At 30.8% G+C, this 18391-nt stretch overlaps 1 protein-coding gene across 1 annotated transcript in view; it reads left to right on the plus strand.

Moving 5' to 3' along the window:
- The window catches only part of LOC124370529 (XK-related protein 7), a 36738-nt gene extending 19995 nt beyond the window's left edge, over positions 1-16743 (plus strand). The window contains exons 4-6 of the mRNA XM_046828823.1: positions 2780-2935; positions 5914-6070; positions 11562-16743. Of these exons, the coding sequence (XP_046684779.1) occupies positions 2780-2935; positions 5914-6070; positions 11562-11949 (701 nt within the window). The 3' untranslated portion in view covers positions 11950-16743. The remainder of the gene's footprint in view (positions 1-2779; positions 2936-5913; positions 6071-11561) is intronic.
- The last annotated feature ends 1648 nt before the right edge of the window (positions 16744-18391 follow it).

Genomic DNA, 18391 nt, shown 5'->3' on the forward strand with positions numbered 1-18391 from the left:
TTGATATATTTATTGTTATTTATCTACTCTGTCTTATAGTTCAGTTAAATACACTTTAGATTAAAGATTGTTTTTATAGTTTATTTAAATTTAGAAAGTACTGCACAAACAACACTGATCTATAACTGTAAACCCATGTCCACATCATATTTTTGTTTTGTTTTTTATTTAAATTGAGCAAGAACTATTTTTTATGAGTAAAAATAATATTATGGTGATATTTTATAAATTTTAGAGATTAAAAACAAACAGAACCAAATTGAGTGGATTTTGGGAGCATTTTCATATGTAAATCTTATTTAAGCAACCCCTTATTTAAACCCACTTCAAAGAAGTAGATAACTCATGAAATTAGATGTATCTGTATCTTCTTGAATCAAAACGGCTGCATACAGTTTGAACCGTTTGGGTGTAAGTGGCTTGTAGCGGTGTGTTGAATCAACCCTTCCCACCATAGTTACGTTACATGTAAAAGACCTAGCTCTCAAAAATAGTAATTTAAAATGTTTTGTTAAATAATTTTCTGACTTTTGTTGGTAAGGAATTGAGGTAAAGGTGTTTGTTATCATATCTATGTTGTAGATGTAATGATAGGTCCCATGAAATAATTTATTTGTTTTTCGTTTTGTTGCACTAACGGTGCTACTAATATAAAAAAGTAACAAAGTCGTAAATGGGTTAAAGTATTTAAACAAGTTTTCTTATAAATAGAAAACTGATAAGGAATTGATTTGTACCTTAAGGTGACCTTAGTACTGTAGGTGAGGTTATTGATGTTAGTCTCTATTGAAGCAATCTATCGTAATGGTTCATGCTTTTAAAGATAATGTTGAAGAATATTTCTCCAAGCAGAAGTTTTTCTAGTCTAGTTTATTTTATACCGATTACTGCTATAAATAAACTGGGTCAGTATTCTAAGTAGTACAAATCTTACTTTAATAAATTTAAACATTCATGACCTCTTTATTAGAAATAAAAACCTGATTTGTTCATAAAATAGGAATATGAGATGACTAATAGAAGGTAAATAGTGTAGAAGGTAAAGGCCTTATTTAAACTTTGACTTGCTGCCATTTTGAAAAATGAAATGAAATAACAAATTCTTTATTTATACAGGCAAAGTTAGGGTCTCGTGGCTTTTTCTTAGACTTAACCTGATTTAGTGATTGCCATTTTGGTTAGGGATGGGATAGTGATGTCTAGTTTAAAGCACTTGAAAATTAGTGTTCACTTGAACATTTTGAGTTGGTCCCAAAATCTTTCACTTTTAAGGATTAATCAGAACTATTGTGATACCACTATTCAGATATTTATATATTAAATGTAGTAAAAAGTTAGTTCCAATTTTATTTACACTATATTGCTTTATTACAAAATACATGAAAAACCTCAGTTCCTGTCAATTATCAGACTATTACTAATTTAAAATGAACCCTCCCTTCTAATTCTCAACCAGATGATTCTTATGTAAGTATAATAGATCAATAAAATTAGAGTACAAGGAGCCAAAGCTTAAGCTTGAGTCTGATCACTTTCTTCCACCATTTATTAATTCAATTAGAATCACATCAGTTTATATTTTTGATATTTGTGGACATGTTAACTATTGCGTTTACTTAAAAATTTAAGGCTTAACTAGTTTTACTATTTAAAAGGCCTTGTGAGTTGAGTAAAGAAGCTGACTCATAGATATTCAGAAGTATGATACATTTAACACATATGCAGCCGAGACAAATGTTCCACCACCCTCGTCTGTTACTGATTTTAGAAAATAGCTCTATTTGTATTAGCTATTATAAAATTACTTACATTCAGGCTTTCAAGCAATAGTATAGCAATTTACAGTCACCAATATCAGAATTCTCAAAAGTGGAAAAAATAAACTAATGATGAAACGTCTGCTGGAAGGAAGGTTAATCAATTTTACAAGTGGGTTTGAATATGTCTGCAGAGTTTTATAATTAGGTAAAAATAATAAACCTTTTAAAATTGTTGTAGATTTTATTTGTACAATGTAGATTTTGGATTCAAAGAATCCATCATCATGTACTTGTAGGTTAAGGTAAATGAAGTAAATTAATAATTGTAACCAAATTTTCCTATGTTTTTAACTACCTTGGTGAATTACTAAATAATAATATAACTAAACTTTTGTATTTAATTTTTTATGTAATCAATTTATATTGTTTAAAAGCCTATCAAATAATACATTTTTTGTTAGAAAATATTTATTATTTAATAATACATTAGGATTAATTTTGGCACATTGGTAAATTTCAGCATGTTCTAAAGTTGACAGTAGGTGACTTTTTTCCATGTGTGTAAAATTTCAAAATTGTTTTCGATGTGTGTGTGTATTATGTATGTATACATTTCTAATATATAATTAGATTAAATTATAGAGATTGATCTCTTAAATAATTTTAAATTTTTCTTCTTTTTAAACAATTTATAAGATGGTAACAATGGTTGTAAAATGGGAAAGAATGGTACCAGAACGATCCTCTCCCAAAGATCTTATTAATGTCTTTGTAAGGTCTTAATAATCCATACGTAATTTTTTTAAATGAGTACTAATATCTCAACTAAGATTAATTGAAAACAGTTAAATAAAATAGCTTCAGTGGAAGATTTGACCTGAGTTAACCAGTCTAGCACATTCAGGTAACCAATTTTTTACTTAAATGAATCTATTAATGTAGTTGAGATGAATGCTTTAACTTGTTGAAATGATTGGTCTGTAAATCAGTAATGAATGTAACAGACATGATCTGTACAGTGTTACATCAGCTGGGGTCGATATCCAGTTCACTGCTGTCCATGGCATGGTCTATGGCGTCCTACCATCGCTCCATCCGCTTCTGTCAGAAGGACAAGACAAATCTGACATGGTCAGGAACGGCTATGCAATTTCTGTGGCACTTCATGATCACTGGTCAGTTATTTGTCAACTTCATTTTTATCTAGGTCGAGAATAGAAATGGTTAATACAAAACAAGGTAAAAAACTATTGGAAAGACAATGTCTCAGCAACTTCGTACTAAATACTTAGAAACCCTTTGATATGGTGTCGTCGAGTCTACTGACTACAATTTTTTCAAAGTTTTATGACAATAACAGTCGCATAGATATATCTTTCAAAAGCTTGCTATGTATGTAATGTTTGTGTATATTAGGTATTTGTCAAAGCCAAATTTTGAATCCACTTTGAACGTGTGACCCAAATTTTGTTGAAGATTTAGATTCAACAATCGATTGACGAGATTCAAAAGTCAAATCTCAAATTTTAAAGATTTATTGTGTCACTAATTATTGTGTACCGTATGACGATAACACATGGAGGTGGTGACTTCTGAGGTCGTAGTATTAAATACTCGAATTGCAAAGTTTACTTATAAGTTCAGTTTAATTATGAATACTTACAAGCACCACTTTTAGATAGTAAAGGAAAAGTATGTAATGCCACGTTGCTGCCAATTAGAATATAAGAACTAAAAATGTATATCTGCTAGGTGGGCCTAAAATATCCAATGTTCTGTGGAATTATGCCTACGATGTTTTACTTTATAAAACAATAAGATTCCACTTCCCTTCGCAATATGTAGACTCACAACCCGGGCGTCGGTGTCTTGGCATGAGACTTTGAAGCTGTAGTCTAAGAATGGCTATTCCTAGAAGAGGAGTAGAGTTGGGAAAGTGGTAGCCATCTACTCAAACAACACGTGAGATACATCAGCTACGTGAACTTGCGGACAAAGCGCCGCGAGGTCTGATCGGTCACGTAGTTGGGCTGCTACCAAGAGTTAGAAGAAAATATTCATACGCGTGCCAATTAGGTAGTTACTCCGCCCAATAATTTAGTTCCGGAACATTGGATGTAAAATAATATTATATTATACTGGCTGACTAGGTTGCGAAATTTACATTATATGAAATTTAATTAACTAATTTACGGTACAATTGGACAGGAGTCATGTCATGTTCCACATAGTAAATAATAAATCATTTAAACTTGAAAATCATCTTGCTTATTACCGGTTGTCCGTTGTGATGCTTATTCAATATTGACAAAGAGTCACAAAGGGAAACAGAAATGCAACAAGGTGAGTTCTTTGTTGTATGAGCGTCAACATCATCTGGATAGTAGCAGAACAAATCAAATTGAAGTTAGTTAACTAAAGTAATGAACTACCATGATTTTATAAACAATATTTATTAACTACCTATATTTATATTTTTTGGAGGACGAAAACTAAATCAACAATTAATCAATGAGATTAGGCAGGATAATCTGCCAAGATATGATTACAAGTTATCAGCTGATTAGCAATACACTCATTACAGAATGCTAAGACTTATGTTTGTACATTGCCACAAGTCTACTGTGGCTTGCAACTGATTAGCAGTACACAAATTATCGATTGCTAAAATGTGTTTTTGTCGTACATTTTGTATTAAAGTAATTGTAAAAGTGTTAGATTAAGATTAATGTGTAATATTGTAGTGTCAAGAATCCTGTCCATCTCCGCGGTAGCTAGAATTTTTTCAGTGTGATCAGGTGTAGTGTGTATTGTTCACTGGCTGCTCTTGATACTCTGGCTGTCTATCTTTAAGATAATGTGTAATGTTACAGTGTCAAGAATCCTGTCCATCTCCGTGAATGCTAGTGTGTTTCCATTGTAGTCAGGTGTAGTGTGTATTGTTCACTAACTGCTCTTGATTCTCTGGTTGTCTATCTTTAAGGTAATGTGTAATGTTGTAGTGTCAAGAATCCTGTCCATCCGTGGTAGCTAGTATTTTTGCAGCGTGATCAGGTGTAGCGTGTGCTGTTCACTGGCTGCTCTTGATTCTCTGGCTGTCTATCTTTAAGGTAATGTTTAATGTTGCAGTGTCAAGAATCCTGTCCATCTTGGGGTAGCTAGTGTGTATCCAGTGTGGTCATGTGTAGTGTGTTCTGTTCACTGGCTTCTCATGATTCTCTGGCTGTCTATCTTTAAGGTAATGTGTAATGTTGCAGTGTCAAGAATCCTGTCCATCTTGGGGTTGCTAGTGTGTATCCAGTGTGGTAATGTGTAGTGTGTTCTGTTCACTGGTTTCTCATGATTCTCTGGCTGTCTATTTTTGAGGTAATGTGTAATGTTGCAGTGTCAAGAATCCTGTCCATCTTGGGGTAGCTAGTGTGTATCCAGTGTGGTCATGTGTAGTGTGTTCTGTTCACTGGCTTCTCATGATTCTCTGACTGTCTATCTTTGAGGTAATGTGTAATGTTGCAGTGTCAAGAATCCTGTCCATCTTGGGGTAGCTAGTGTGTATCCAGTGTGGTCATGTGTAGTGTGTTCTGTTCACTGGCTTCTCATGATTCTCTGGCTGTCTATCTTTAAGGTAATGTGTAATGTTGCAGTGTCAAGAATCCTGTCCATCTTGGGGTTGCTAGTGTGTATCCAGTGTGGTAATGTGTAGTGTGTTCTGTTCACTGGTTTCTCATGATTCTCTGGCTGTCTATTTTTGAGGTAATGTGTAATGTTGCAGTGTCAAGAATCCTGTCCATCTTGGGGTAGCTAGTGTGTATCCAGTGTGGTCATGTGTAGTGTGTTCTGTTCACTGGCTTCTCATGATTCTCTGACTGTCTATCTTTGAGGTAATGTGTAATGTTGCAGTGTCAAGAATCCTGTCCATCTTGGGGTTGCTAGTGTGTATCCAGTGTGGTAATGTGTAGTGTGTTCTGTTCACTGGTTTCTCATGATTCTCTGGCTGTCTATCTTTGAGGTAATGTGTAATGTTGCAGTGTCAAGAATCCTGTCCATCTTGGGGTAGCTAGTGTGTATCCAGTGTGGTCATGTGTAGTGTGTTCTGTTCACTGGCTTCTCATGATTCTCTGGCTGTCTATCTTTAAGGTAATGTGTAATGTTGCAGTGTCAAGAATCCTGTCCATCTCCGCAGTAGCCAGTGCGTTTCCAGTGTGGTCGGGTGTAGCATGTGCTGTTCATTGGCTGGTCATGACTCTGTGGCTGTCCATCTTCGAGAAGACACAGTTTAGCCTCATTAATGAGAAGGCATCCACCAGTGATCGGTCTGTAGAGATAAAAATTTTATCACTTCTAATAAAATTCAAAAATATTGACTTCACCTTATAATTGGCCGAGCATTACCAAGCCTATTACTTGTGTGGCTGTACTTGTGGGACTAGATACATTTTCTGTTCTGTTTCACTGCACGATTTCTAAACAATTAATATACCTATAGCCTTGAAATTGTGCATGAAATTCATTTCTATTAGTTAACAAGAATTAGTTTGATAGAGGTAAATGTCTATTCATGGTTTTGACTAAATTTAATTGAATTCGAACACTCAGTAGGCTGGCAGAATTTTTTCTGTCTGTATTGCCTATAGGTCTGCAGGACATCTCGAGAATGAAATGAGCTATAGACTTGAACAAAGTCTCTTACTCGAAACATGGTGTGGCGTACTACTCCTATTTAGTAATTAAGATAGATCGTTTTTTTTAAAGTTGAGACAGGGACAGATGTGAATTAACTTTTCTCCCCAACATTCAAAGGAAAAACTGAGCTGGAATTGTGTTACTGTTGTGTTAACCGGCATAGTTTTGTTACTCAAACATTCTCTCCCACAATAAATTATTATAATAAACTCCGTCAATTTATTTTTGTGATTTTGTGATCCCACTGCATCGGAAAAGAATCTAACTATTGAAAGCTATATCTAGTTCAATATATATTCATGAATAGTGTGATGCATTTACTTGTTCCTTTATGTTAATTGTGACAGTTACAGAATAACAGATTTTCAGTTTGTTAAATAATGCCATTTTTACTAGCAGCACGAGGTAATATTTTATGTTTATTGATTTATCTTTATTATATTTATTGCTAAAGAGTATGTTTTGATAACAAGTAATGTATTTTATGCTATAATTTTGTTACAATTTATGATTCGAAGGTAGCAAATTCTAAGTTTCAGGTACTCTTTCCAAGTTTATGTACATATTATAATATAAGGCATATTAAAAATCTATTTATTTACATAATTATCCTTTCTAGGTATAACACCACTCCTTTCAAATTTTGTACAACTAGTTTTTATAACTTGCGAATAAAATTTGACATTTAAATTTTGGGTTTATGTTATATGAATGATATTATTCTGTAGTTTATTAACCCATTGAAGTAGTAGTTATATGAGCCTCTGCAGGCCTAGTAGCAGCAATTAATTTAGGTAAAAATGAAAAGTGTTTAGTTATACCGTAATAACTTTTTTGTTTATGATAGAGCAATGAAATTTGAAACATTGTTTAAAGTAATTATTCCTCTACATTGTTATATAGAATTTTAAGAAACAATATGCTTTATTTTAAAACTTTTATCATGTAAAAAATTTGCTTTTCAAATAAAAGAAATCCAAATAAACTCCAAACACTTTTCCTTGTGTTTTTCCCCTAATGTAGGCTGCTTACTATTTTTTGTTTTACTTTTGCTGTGACAAATTGTCCCATTGTTTGCGAAAATTCCATTGGAAGTGTTAGGAATGCTATTTAAACTATTATAAGCGTATCAATAAAAGAATCTTTGGGACCAGAGTCAACTAGCCCTACATTTAATACAATATTTCTAGGTCTGAAAAAGCCAAATGTTCTTTCCTGTTGCTCATTCTCATCATTTAAATAAATTTTGATTTGAAGGAAGGATAACATTCTAGTTGTCCTGTCCGGGAAATATTAGATAACCTCCATCCTCAGGGTCTGAGTCGGCCACAACTAAATTAGTGAAATAGTTTCTAGATTGGGATATAATGCAATCTGTGAAGCTTTCATCACTATCACTGTCACTTGAATTATACTCACAGTCACTCTACAACACTTTATCAACTTAGGAATCACACAAATTTTTATGCTTCAGTATTACACATAATGTAAACAAACAGTCAGAGAACACAGTGTATAAGATGAGGTATCAGCTGATCAGCAGGAAAACGGACACAGATTTTTTTAAATCAGGTTAGCCACAGTATGAAAAAAATTATTTATTTGGTTGTGGCATCTAAACACTTAGTAAGAGACATACCAAAGATATGGAAGATGGAAATTTGGTGAACTACGTGAATAGTGTAATGTCAAAGGTCGACCACGTAACCAGCTCGTGACTGCAATCAGTCCTGGCCGAAGTAGCTTATGTGTCTACCTCGATGGGTTAAGAACAAAATTATGGCAAATATACAAAGCAAGCTAGGAATATTTTACAAAAAAGGCTATAAATCACCCAAAATTAAACTGCTAGTTAGAGAAAACTGTCATTTTAAGGTTTAAATCATATATAAGAAACATAGTTGATTAGCACCGATAGAGGATTGATAAGTATACTTCTAAAGTCCATTTGGCACCAAACTCTGCTAAAACGTTAATACTGTATTGGGAAAGTGGCTTACACTGTAAATTCTTTTACAACATCTAGAGGTGCAATGTGAATCCACATCTATGATAAGATAATACATCTATGATAGGGCTATGATATCTTTAGGACATTGTCAATGCAATGATGATGTAAATAGATTATTTGCTTTCTGAAAGTGCATACTTGGTATCTTATAGAGATTCCTATTATTGAAATATCATAATGTAGCTATGGTAGGACTGGTTCATTCAATTTGAATGTTGAATTTAGCCCCAGTTCACGTACCTTATATTGCTGTGTCTGGTATCTGTGCCTTGTTTGTCTGAAGAGATCCAGAGAAAGTCAGCGACAAAGAAGCTTAAACGAACCTTAACATAGTTACGACATCAGAGATACCTGGCAGTCTCATTGTCTCATCAGGTGCACAATTGAGTGCACTATAACGTTTCTGACACAATCTCTAAGCACGATGGAGCAACCGAGTTTTCTACACATAATGTAGCTATGGTATGAAGGGTTCATTGAATTCGAATATTGAATTTAGACTCAGCTCACCTTCCTTTTATTGCAGTCTGATATCTGACATGTCTCAGACTTGCCTCCTGGAATCTGGAGCCATGTTTACCTGTAGAGATCCAAAGAAAGTCGACTTGTCTTTCATTTAAAACTTTTAAACTCGTGCATGTTCCCAATTCCTTACCATTTTCTATTAGTGATTAGCAAGAGACTAAGCATCATTTACCAGCATTACACAGTATGTTCAAAAGAAAAATTCAGTGCATCCACAAAATGATTATGCTATTAATAATAATTATTGTCATTTTTATAATAATGATGGATTTATACAAACTATTGACAATGATTAGCAATAATCCTAGTCATTACATTAATCTAGATAAACGTTTAAAAACCATTATCATCTTTCAATGTTATGTTTAAAGCATAAATGAAAAGGATAAGGAAAATTAACTATAAATTCACTATTACACATCTTTTTATTTACATTTTTGTGATTTGTTTTTGTTCTCCCAGTATAAAGAAATGTGTTTGTATTTGTGTTATATTCCCCCATTCTTTTCCTAAATTTTAATGTGTGATAAAATGCACATGCAGTAAAATTTTATGTTATAGGTCTTAAAAAGTGTACAATCTAAAATTATAAGTTCTTACATTTATTTGTTTGTTATTTAGAAAATTAGCTCTAAATGTATTGAAAATTCTTTTATTAAAACAGGACTTTTTTAAAATACATTTGTCTTATTGTATGTTTTTCTAATTCTAATGTGCTGAATCATATTCTAAGTATTGTAACATCAAAACAAAACACCTCATTTAATAATCATAAAATGTACCAATTCTGATTTTTTTTATTAACACTGTCATGTTTTTTTTATTTTACCCTTTTCTCCTAAATAGTTTAATTTGTCAATTTTGGCTGGTTTTGGAATTACTTAAATAACTTAGTGTTATACTTACATGGTACTATTATGTTGTGTATTATATTAATATTTATAGTTTACTATTTTTACAAGTAAAAATACACAACATACTTTTTGTCACTCACAAAACTAAAAGTTCTTGCTGACTGTGAGTATCTTTAATACCTTTTCATGTCATTGTAGGTATAATATAGAATCATCATAAAGTCAAATATTCATTGTATTCCCTAATTCAATTCCTGATTCATGAATAGCAATTTCATCAACTTTTAATATAGGCCTAGGCTTAGATTTTGAAACTCTTCCTGACCTTCAAGTTCAATGTCAGAATCTTCTGAAATGTTATAGTCTATAAGCCTGTAAATTTTACTGTTTCATGTTCCAGCCATAATTGTAGAACAACGTAAAATAACTGAGTAAGATAAACAATAAACAAACAAATATAACGCAAATGTCTGTATAGACTGAACATTGACTGAAGACAGTATACTACATACGCTCAAAAGTCTGTATTACACATATAAACCTAATCACAATATAATTATCACAATAATTGTAATAACATAAAAGTAATTCAAAACAATCTGAAATCCTATTAGTGCAGTCTGACATATGAATTTTGACTCTTGGAATCGGAAGTCATGTTCGTCTGAAAAGATCCAAAAAATTTGGTGACAAAGAAGCTCAAAATGAGCTCTTTACACCATTTTGACATCAGAATAACTCCATTGTGACTCCTCTTAGTTGAATCCATCATTTCAACATTACTTCAGATTCCAGGAGTCAAGTTTGTGTCAGCATTAGATTTCAGACGTTGCACTAAGAGAAAAGTGAACTGAAGCTGAAAACATTCAAATTGAATCAACCCTTCCCACCATAGCTACTTTACATGTAGGAAACTGAAATCCAAGCAAAGATGGTGTAAAAACGATTGGTGCAATTCAACAACTATCCAGCTGACATGCTGGTAATAAGGTTGGCAACGCCTAGTTGAATCACAACAAAGTCAGATGAAATGTATAAATTTTGCTTCCGTATCATTTCAATACAAGAGATTGATTGCTTGTTTAATTCTGTTCAATATAATATATTACATGAATGATTAAAAATGAAAATTACTTAGAAAATATATTTGTTTCTATCAAGTGTCACGGAACGTACTGAGTATGTCAAAATGCGCATAGAATTCATCAAAAGGTTCAAAACAGATAGAGACCGTTTTAACCACTTGTACAGTGCAACTTTGTCCAGGAGTGACTCCCAACTGCACATATAGAACATAAACACTAAATATACACACTAGCAGTGACACTATTTGAGATGGAGCAGCTACAAAAATGACCACAGCTATGAGTGTGATCAGTGTAGTTAATCAAGCATAAAGAAAAATTTTAGAATAGGCTCTGCTGTGGGTTGTAAGAAGAAGTTACTGTTATTTTGCATGAAATCTGAGTTTGCTCCACCCAGTTTATCAAATGTAGAATATCTCTTTTGATATACTTTTATGTATTAACTCTGTCTGTACCACAGGTTAACAAGACTACTGTTAGTGAATTCCACATTCATGATTACTAATAAGTACTACCTGAAGATGTAGATTACACTTATTTATAGTACGGTTGTCCATTTTAATCTACATCACAAGAATAATTTTATATGTAAATTATTATATTTACTTATGCAGTGATCTACAGTTTGACTACTTTAATGTTTCAGGTTCCACGAGTTGGTGTTCTGTGCTACACTTGGTCTCGTGTATATCTTTACCTATCTGACACCTTCTGATGGCAGTACTCGTAACCGCTATCTCATCTACTATCCAATCTGCTTCGTAGAGAATGCAGCAGCCATCACTACCTGGGCCATCACAGCTGACGACCGGCTCCAATCTTCTTGGTACTTTGTACCATTCCTCATAAGTGGCATAGTGCCATTCCTGGTTGGTATTGTGTTTATGGTGCTGTATTATAAGTTCTTTCACCCCAAGACTAGCAGGAAGGTGGGTGTCTCGTCGTACACGGTCAAGGAACCCATCACGGACTGTACTACGCAAACTGATACTTGTAAGAACGATGAGGTCTGTGGCATAGTGCCAGTACTATGATTTGTAGGCTATTATCTTTACCTGTTGTATATCAATTTCATCGTTATCGAAATTTTTTTCAGATCATAATTAGAATTTTTTAACTGGGCGTTTACAATAATTTACAAATTTTTAGATGTGTGAGTATAGTAGTTTTCTGGATTAAGGCTAATACTGTATATTGAAATATGATTTTGAGAGGGATACTACTTCTCTTAGATTATCATCATTTTAGAAGTAAAATGGTCAATATTTACCTAAATTTTAAATAGATCTACTGTTTAATTTACTTTTGGTAATTGAAGTAAATTTTTAGAACATGATCTGTCTGAAAATTAAATACAATATTGTATAAAGTAATTAATCTGTAATTAGACATATTATTCTGTATATAATATTGGTGTAGTATCATCCCCAAACTTACAATATATTAATAAAAATATAAATTAATATTTACTTGCTATTAAATTATATTGCATTATATTTTTAAATTCTTGAAATGTAAGGAAAATCAATTCTAGTCAGTTTCCCAAAAAGAAATTTTAAATTTCTTTTGTTATTACAGTACTAGTTTTTAATATTTTATCATATTTAATGGCAGTTTAATGATTTGGTGGTTTTGTTTTAATACACAAGTAGTTCAAGAATCTGATAATTTACTCACACATCTGACTTCGTCCACATATTGGCAACGTGCATATAGGCTTACAATATGTTGGTAACTTATGTTTTAGGCATTCATGTATATAGAGTAAATAATCACCAATAACGTATACAAATGTTACAGTACTGTAACTTATTAATAGTTTTCCTTATTAAGGAAGTATTAAACTAACTGTTAGATGTGTATTGAGAGCCAGTCTGGTTGTCAACTGCTATTACTATTTATATGTGAAATAAACTTTCAATATTGATAGATGAAGATAAATTAGCAGTCTCTGTGCTGTTCTTGTGTTTATCAAGAAAAGAGGTAAATGCCAATGTTGTTTTTCATTTTTGTTTAAATTTACAACTAACTATTTAAAGTAACGTTTTATCTTTTTAACTATCATATTTTGAGAAATGGATGGGTAGGTATATTGAGGGTTAGCTTAGTGCTTTTTAAAACCGTTTATTAGCTCATAAGCTAATATTAATTATTTAGCTTGATAATAGACTGCAGTATGCTTCAAATACATTTAAAAAAAGTGTCAGCAAGTAAAAATTAATGAGAATAAAACATTAATATTTTCTAAACACTACAGTCTTACACTGCTTAAAATAACAAATTTTTTTATGTTAGCAGTTTTTTTTAATATGAGTTAAGCTTAATGTGTTATTAAAATTTGTTTTGCTAACATAAAACAATAAATGGTTAAATTGTTACTGTTAAGTACAAATTTATTCTTCCTTATTTGAGATTCGTTGTTATGTAGAGGTTAAATTCTGAAAGCACAATTTGAAAGCCTTACATTTCTTTATTGAGCTTAGATATTTTTGCTTTCAACAAGTAACAAAGAACAAAAATAAATGTTCTAATATTTTAACGTTTGTTATATAGAATATCCATAGAACAGTGAACTTGTAGCAAATCAGTATAATAGGTTACTTACCTAAATCATAATTTTATAACATGAAATTTTATTGTAGTTTAATACTTTAAATGAGATAGATTATGTGAGATGTACAAAAATCTAATTTTCGGTATGTTGAGGTCTTTGAAGGTTGTTTGGCAAGAATCGAAAGTATGATGGTTTGTTCATGTTCTCACTGCTCTTTTCTGGAGTGCAAATACTTACAAATTTCTGATTGAGATATTTTCCTATACTATCATACCATATCTTGATCTATTTCATTCAAATTGTTAAGATATAGGTGGTTGTTGCTGTACCTAAATTGCAGGTATTTGTTATAATTTATAAGCCACCATTGAGCTTCTTACTAGTTGGTCTATGTGTGGCTCTTTGGATTTTAATTCTTATGCTTTTAATTTTTTAATTCTTGACAATTAATCATATTACTTTTGTTACTTCTGTGATGTGTATCTGTAGTGCACATTGCGTCGTCAACAGATCATTTTCATAGAATTAAACTTATTTTATTCTTCTTGAAAAACTATTAACTTCTTATGTATAGAATAATGTATCTGTATTTTATTATTACTGTTGCCTCTTCTATATAAAATCTCTTTAGTCTTTTTCACCTGACTTACTTTGGCAGTTAAAGTAAGATCTATAGTTTATGTGTTTTGTCTTTTTTTCAGAACTGAATATCCAGAATTGAACTTTTTGAAATATTTTAATTGATTTGTACTCATTTGACAATGCAGTGATAAAATTTATAACAGATTTTTTGTTCATTAGGCACATCATTGCATGTTTTAAGCAAGTCTATTATCAGATTCAGATGTGATAGTCATATTTTAATGTATCCGTTAATGGACTCTTACTAATGGCAGGTATTGTAGTAGAACTATAAACATCTTAGTTTTTAAATTATGAGGATCTCCCAATGCTATAACCTTTATCTATACACTATCGTCCAGTAACCTCAAACAAGCTTTCATCTTCACTGTCTGGAAGTCTTTGTTTCTTCCTCATAATGTTAGATGTTTTGGGGCTGGATTGGCTAACGTCTGTATTGACCACTTTATTAAGTAAACTTGCCTTTACAGCTTGAACATAATCGTCAATTTGACCCGGAGATGTGACCTATTATGACACTAACTGAATGCGTGATCCTATTTTAAAATGTGGTCTAACATATGTTAGCTAAAATATATGTCTTAGCACAGCAAGAAATGAATATTGTGGTTGGTGTGAGCAAAAACAAAAAAAATAGTATTAATATTTTACTTCTAATAAATTGTCATAATTTATTAATCTGATGGTTTCTATTTTTGATCCTTCTGTCTTATTTTCATTGTTATTGATTATTGGATTAACTCTTTTGTGACCAACTAATATGTATAGTTATTTTTAGTTTTACGTTAAAAAGGTGTGTTACTCATTTAGTTAAAACAAGATTTTGATCCCAAACCTACTAATAGTTTTTAAATTGTTAAATGTCTTTGAACAGAAGAATGATTCTATTAATTCTATTCTTAAGCTGCTTGAAGTGTTGGCTTTGTTTAGAGTGTTTACAGTGAAAATTCTTTTAGAATTAAAATCATTTGCATTTGAAAAAGAATGAAGAAGGCAAAAAATTCCTTCATTGACATTTTCCTTATTGATTTACAATTAATTAGTAATTTTTGTCATTATCTTCATAGTCTAGTTCATCAATTTTATATGCAAATTATTTAAATGAATTGCAGTCTCCTAAAACTAAGATATACTTAGATATATGCAAATGCATTTGGTAGTAATTTCTTTTATTATTTTCAAAATTTATTTAAAGCCAAAAAAAGTTTGGTGTTGGGAAATGTTGTTTATTTTGTACAAATTACTCTATATTTATTATTTCCTAGTTTATGAAAAGAAAATGTATGAATTTGTAGTGTCTCTATTAGTTTAGAAAAATGTTTTCCATCAACGATTACAATTTTTTTTAAAGTGGGTCAGTCTTTTTGGTAAGTTAAACCTGAAAACATACAGTCATAGAAAAGTTAAATATTTTCATAACTTTGTATTAAACGTTATTGCCTAATTCAAGCACAATAATATATACCAGTATGTAGCTTTGGTCTATTGGCATTTACCTCTAGCCTTGAGATATAAAAGTGAAAATAAAATTCATAAACAGTACAAATTGTCAGGTGTACGTGTAATAAGTTACGAAATAAACTTAAAATCTGGCTACTTGACTTAAAGACCATCAACCAAATATTAAAGAGTGAAACATAGTTTACTTGTGACTATAAGTAACCAAATACATTTTTGTGAAAACAAATGGTAGTAGAATTTAAAAAAGTTCCCATAGCTTAGTTAATTATGTATATCTCAACAACTTATAGAATTTACCAAATGGGTTGTATTAGACTATGTCTGTTTGTATAAATATTCTTGATTATTGTAGTTTTATTTCTATTGTTGTAATTTAGTAGTTTTGAAAACTACCAATGCAGACATATCAGTAAATTAATTACAATTAGTAATTTTAGTAAATATTTTTATGTAATATTAAGCATCTATTAATATTTTAATAACTGTATTATATGATTTGTTGTTATCTATTTATGTTTACTGAAAGTAATCACATTATTATAGTTAAGTTCTTAGAACTAATTCACAATAAATTAAGTTCTTTAGAACTAATCAGTTGTTTAATACAGGTGAATTATTTATTGTTGCATGATCATTTTGTACATTGCTCAATTTTTTGTCGAGAAGATAAATGTTCTAGTTTTGATCATAATATTGAAGTTGATACTGTATGAATTAATAAGTTCAAGTCCTTAGCAGCGTGTACGGTATGATATATTAGATAAACTCTCTCAAGTACAAAGTTCGTCCTATGCCGGCCAAGCTTGTATTTATTGAGATGTGTTTTTTTACCACACCATATTTTGGTCTCATCTCATGTTACTTAATTTTCTTGGTAAAATTAATATTTATTTATTTATTTTTAAGTTGCATCTCGTGCTTCCCACAAGCGTTTAAATCCTGAGTGTAGTTTTGCCTTATAAAATGATGCAAGGCAAGATGTTGCGTTTGACATTCAGGACATTAATAGCTGTTGTTAGATTGTTTGTGGACAGTACCAAATTTGACCCTCCCTTTCTCACTTGGGGTTTTGATAAGATTTTCTACATTTCACATACTTATAAAATATATTACTTGATGTTTTGTAAGAGAATCTTTTTAAAATAGTACCTATAAATTTGTTTTCCTGTGAGTTTTGCATATTTTTATTTTCCATTATATACAAAGTAGTTAATTTATTATTTATTTTGAAATAAAACCAAAATGATCAAGTACTTTTTTGCAATTTTTATTTTAAGGGTTCTTATTATAAATACAAATTTGAATATGTATTGAATATGGTTATTTTTAAATTCTCTAATACAGTATTTTGATGATAAAAATGAATTTTTTTATTTTAGCACAAAATATTTTCTAATTCTCAAATCTTCTAAAAGTGGGTTTTAAGAAAATATGTATGTGTGTTTATAAGGATTATGAGTGATTAAACGAATGGACCAATTTTTACCATATTAGTCCATTAGATCTTATTATACTGTAAAAAGTAACAAATTTTTTCATTTATTAAACATTAAGAGTTTTTTACTTAGAAATATTTCACTTATTTTGTTAATAAATCAAATTATAAAAAACCATCTGATATAAAATGATTAAAATATTTACGATACACACCCCACAAGATACAAAAGAAAAAAACGTAATCGGAACCTTGGTGCTGGGCTGAGATTAGCATGTGACACACTATAGGCCCGTAAGACATTCACGCTCCCCTTCCATTGGAATCATTCAAACAAAAATGCGCCAATGATAAGTATTTGATGCATGCATGTGCTATGTAAACGAGGTCAAGACTAGTGGTTTAGTTAAAAAGCAAAAATTTAAATCAATAAACACATTAATATTTCAGCTTCATGTTACATGCATGATTTAGAAACATCACACTTATATTATCAAGAATGTGTAATGGAAAGAGAGTCATGAGTGAGAGCTGAGAGTACCATGATTTATAAAAATTGATCTTAGCCTACTTCTGAATATTATCAGCGATAATCAAAGAAACTTTCTTGAATGCTTTTGAAAATAATTTATACATCAGTTTATTTCATAAAAGAGCACAACATTGAGATATAAAAAATTGAATAAAATTGAATATGGGGACTTATTATTTTATATTTAAACTTATATCTTAATGAAATTAAAAAATGTTTGATATTACAAATATTTAACTCAAAGTGATTTACTTTTACAACTATTTGTCAGAGAACAAATAAACTGTACTAATAACTATTGGAACCCATGGGCAATAAAATCATTAACAAAAACTTACAATGTTATGTTATTATCAGCACATTTATTTAAATGTAGCTTTATTATATTTACCAATTCGTGATGTTTAAAGTGTACAAATCATTTTTTAGGAATGGGTTGATACCTGAGTACCTACCAATATAGTTAGTGGTGATACTGCAAATTTTTCACTTGATTCAATATGAATATTTTCAAAGTATTGAAATACAAAATAATATTCATTATTAACTTAACATTAGTAACAATATTTTTTCAAACTCACTATATTTTATTTGAATTTTTTATAATTATGTAATAAATGAAGTATTTAAAACATCAATTACCCTGTGTAAAGAAGAACAATCATTAAGATAAGTGTGTATTCCAGTTGGGTATCCTATTATCAGTTATTTATGATGCAGTTGGTTTCAGTCTCAGTCTATTCGGGCATTTGTTGGAAAAATGTTTCTCTTGTTATAAGATAAAAGGAAAGATTATTTTATCACTCATATTTTAAAACAAGCTTTTGAAACTTAGCTGTTAAAATTTCTAAT

This window comes from Homalodisca vitripennis, chromosome 1 (assembly GCF_021130785.1).
Source record: "Homalodisca vitripennis isolate AUS2020 chromosome 1, UT_GWSS_2.1, whole genome shotgun sequence".
In the NCBI taxonomy this organism is placed as follows: domain Eukaryota; kingdom Metazoa; phylum Arthropoda; class Insecta; order Hemiptera; family Cicadellidae; genus Homalodisca; species Homalodisca vitripennis.